This window comes from Trachemys scripta, chromosome 7, assembly GCF_013100865.1.
Source record: "Trachemys scripta elegans isolate TJP31775 chromosome 7, CAS_Tse_1.0, whole genome shotgun sequence".
Classification (NCBI taxonomy): domain Eukaryota; kingdom Metazoa; phylum Chordata; order Testudines; family Emydidae; genus Trachemys; species Trachemys scripta.
In genome coordinates, this window is record NC_048304.1 from 116,683,022 (window position 1) to 116,685,840 (window position 2,819).

Sequence of the window (2,819 nt, forward strand, 5' to 3'; positions counted from 1 at the left end):
GGAATCATTAAACTAATGATATGCGGAGTACTGTCAAAGTAGACTGAAAAAAAACAGGCATTTTATGCTCTAATCTTTTTCACATACAGTATCTTAAGTGTTACCAGTAATAAATATGTAAAAAAACCAATCAGACAAAAATATATTTAAATTGATGGTATCTTTAAGCAGTTAGCATATAATTATCCACAGCAGAATTTGGCTGGGATGCCAGGATACCACTTTGAGTCTTGTAAAGGACTTTGATTTGATGTTTCATCTGAAAATTGTCACTTCTGGCACCACAGTGCTCCCAAAGACTATGCGGGGGCATTGGGTCAGTACTCACATTAACTGTAGCATGGATAGTCTCCATGGATATTTCTTATCCAAGTTAAATTATGAGATCTGATGACAGGCCCATAGTGGGGAGTAGCCAAGTATCAGAAGTCATTTCTCCCCCATGAACTCTAGATGCTAGAGGGGATCTTTGATGGAAATGGAAGTGGAATACAGTTCCCATCAAAATTTTGTATTACACCTCTACCCCGATATAACGCGACCCGATATAACATGAATTCAGATATAACGCGGTAAAGCAGCGCTCTGGGGAGGGAGAAGGGGGACGGATCAAAGCAAGTTCGATATAACACGGTTTCACCTATAACACGATAAGACTTTTTGGCTCCCAAGGACAGCGTTATATCGGGGTAGAGGTGTACTTAGTGCTATTAGGTAAATTAAAAACAATATTTGTTTGAGCAATTCCATTAGCCACATCAGCATCTTGGATAACATGGTAAACAAACTGGAAAAGTATGCCAATCATTTGGAGGATGTGGTGGAAGAAAGGACAGCCCAGTTGGTGGCAGAGAAGAAAAAGACAGATAAACTTTTGTCAGCAATGTTGCCCAGGTAATCAAACAACTTTTGTACGTTCATAAGTTTGTCGACAATAGAATTTGGGGCAAGACTGAGCCTTTCATACTCAGTGTATCTCAGAATGCTTTGCAAAGTACTATTGTCACTTAAACACTGCTAGTACAGCCTCGGGCACTAACTGATGAATGGTAATTAAGCAATGAATTATTATTATTCGTTATATTGTGATAGTGCCTAGAAGCTCCAGTCAGGGACCAGGGGCCCATTGTGCTAGATGCTGTACAAACCTAGAACAAAAAGACTATTCCCCCGAAGAGCTGACAGTCTAAGACAAAGGACTACAGCCGGGTACACCAGACATGAGGAGCAGTAGGAAACAATCAGACTGAACTGTTCAACATAAGTTGTGGTCTAAGCATGCCAGCTCCCTTACTCCTTGTCAAATATTTTGTAGGTATAGCCTGGATTCAGGCTAGCCAGCATCATTTTAAAACGCATTTAATGCCATCAACTTCTTGTGCTCCACTGACCTTCACCCTCACACACCTCTCTAGCAAGTGGCTACTTTTCTCTGTCGCACCCTCTTTCCCTCCAGTAGATGCTTTAATTTGGGGACCTTTTGCCAAAGTGGAAGCTGGTGTAAATCCAGATTGAATCTGGTTTGGGGATTTTTAAGGCAGGCTTAAAAGTGCTTTAAACAGGCCACTTGGTGTATTTCCCAAACACGCAGGATGTTAAGGCCAAATGGATTTATTCTGAGGTGGAGGGAGAGAGAGAGAGAGAGACAGACATGGAGGAAATGATCACTTTCTCCTCCTGTCCCAGCTTCATCCGAGAGCAGCTCATCGCTGGGAAATCCGTGGAGCCTGAGAGTTTTGATTCTGTGACCATCTTCTTCTCAGATATTGTTGGGTTCACCAATTTGTGTTCTCTCAGCAATCCCCTGCAAGTGGTTAATCTCCTGAATGACCTGTACAGCCTGTTCGATAACATCATTAAAACATATGACGTATACAAGGTGAGACACGCTGCTCCCCGGGTTCTCAGGCAGCACAATTGCTGGGCCCAGTCCTGCAAGCAGTGTGTTTGCAGAACTTCTATCAAAGTCAAGGAAAGTTTCCTGGAGAGCGAGAGAGCACTCAGTCAGGCTCCCCAATCTGTAGTCACTTGCATCCAAAACCCATTAATATCACTGACCTGATATAGTTCCAATTGTTGGTGGTTGAGTGCAGTCAGTGGCAGAACCATGACTAGAATGTAGAAGATCTTAACTCCTGGTTTTAAGCTTAGTCCACTAGTTTGCACTGTCTCACATATCTATTCAGGGACATCATCATAGCACCTAATCACATCAGCCACACTATCAGAGGCTCGTTCACCTGCACATCTACCAATATGATATATGCCATCATGTGCCAGCAATGCCCCTCTGCCATGTACATTGGCCAAACCGGATAGTCTCTATGCAAAAGAATAAATGGACACAAATCAAACGTCAAGAATTATAACATTCAAAAACCAGTCGGAGAACACTTCAACCTCCCTGGTCACTCAATTACAGACCTCAAAGTCGCAATACTCCAACAACAAAACTTCAAAACCAGACTCCAACGAGAAACTGCAGAACTGGAATTAATTTGCAAACTGGAAAACCATCAAATTAGGCTTGAATAAAGACTGGGAGTGGATGGGTCATTACACAAAGTAAAAACTATTTCCCCATGCTAATTTCCCCCTCCCTCCCCACTGTTACTCACAGCTTCTTGTCAACTGTTGGAAATGGAAGAACAGGAGTACTTGTGGCACCTTAGAGACTAACAAATTTATTAGAGCATAAGCTTTCGTGGACTACAGCCCACTTCTTCGGATGCATATAGAATGGAACATATATTGAGGAGATATATATACACACATACAGAGAGCATTAACAGGTGGGAGTTGTCTTACCAACTCTGAGA

General features: G+C 42.2%; 1 protein-coding gene across 3 annotated transcripts in view; it reads left to right on the forward strand.

Annotated features, from left to right (window-relative positions):
- Nucleotides 1-2,819, forward strand: part of LOC117880708 (guanylate cyclase 2G-like) — a 50,597-nt gene that overhangs the window by 34,543 nt on the left and 13,235 nt on the right. For 2 of the 3 annotated variants that reach the window (XR_004646596.1, XM_034777113.1), the window contains exons 16-17: nucleotides 754-894; nucleotides 1,687-1,879. Coding sequence is in view for 1 of the 3 variants with exons in the window: in XM_034777113.1 (XP_034633004.1) it covers nucleotides 754-894; nucleotides 1,687-1,879 (334 nt within the window). In the remaining 2 variants the exon portion in view is untranslated. The remainder of the gene's footprint in view (nucleotides 1-753; nucleotides 895-1,686; nucleotides 1,880-2,819) is intronic. The other variant, XR_004646597.1, reaches the window with a different exon arrangement.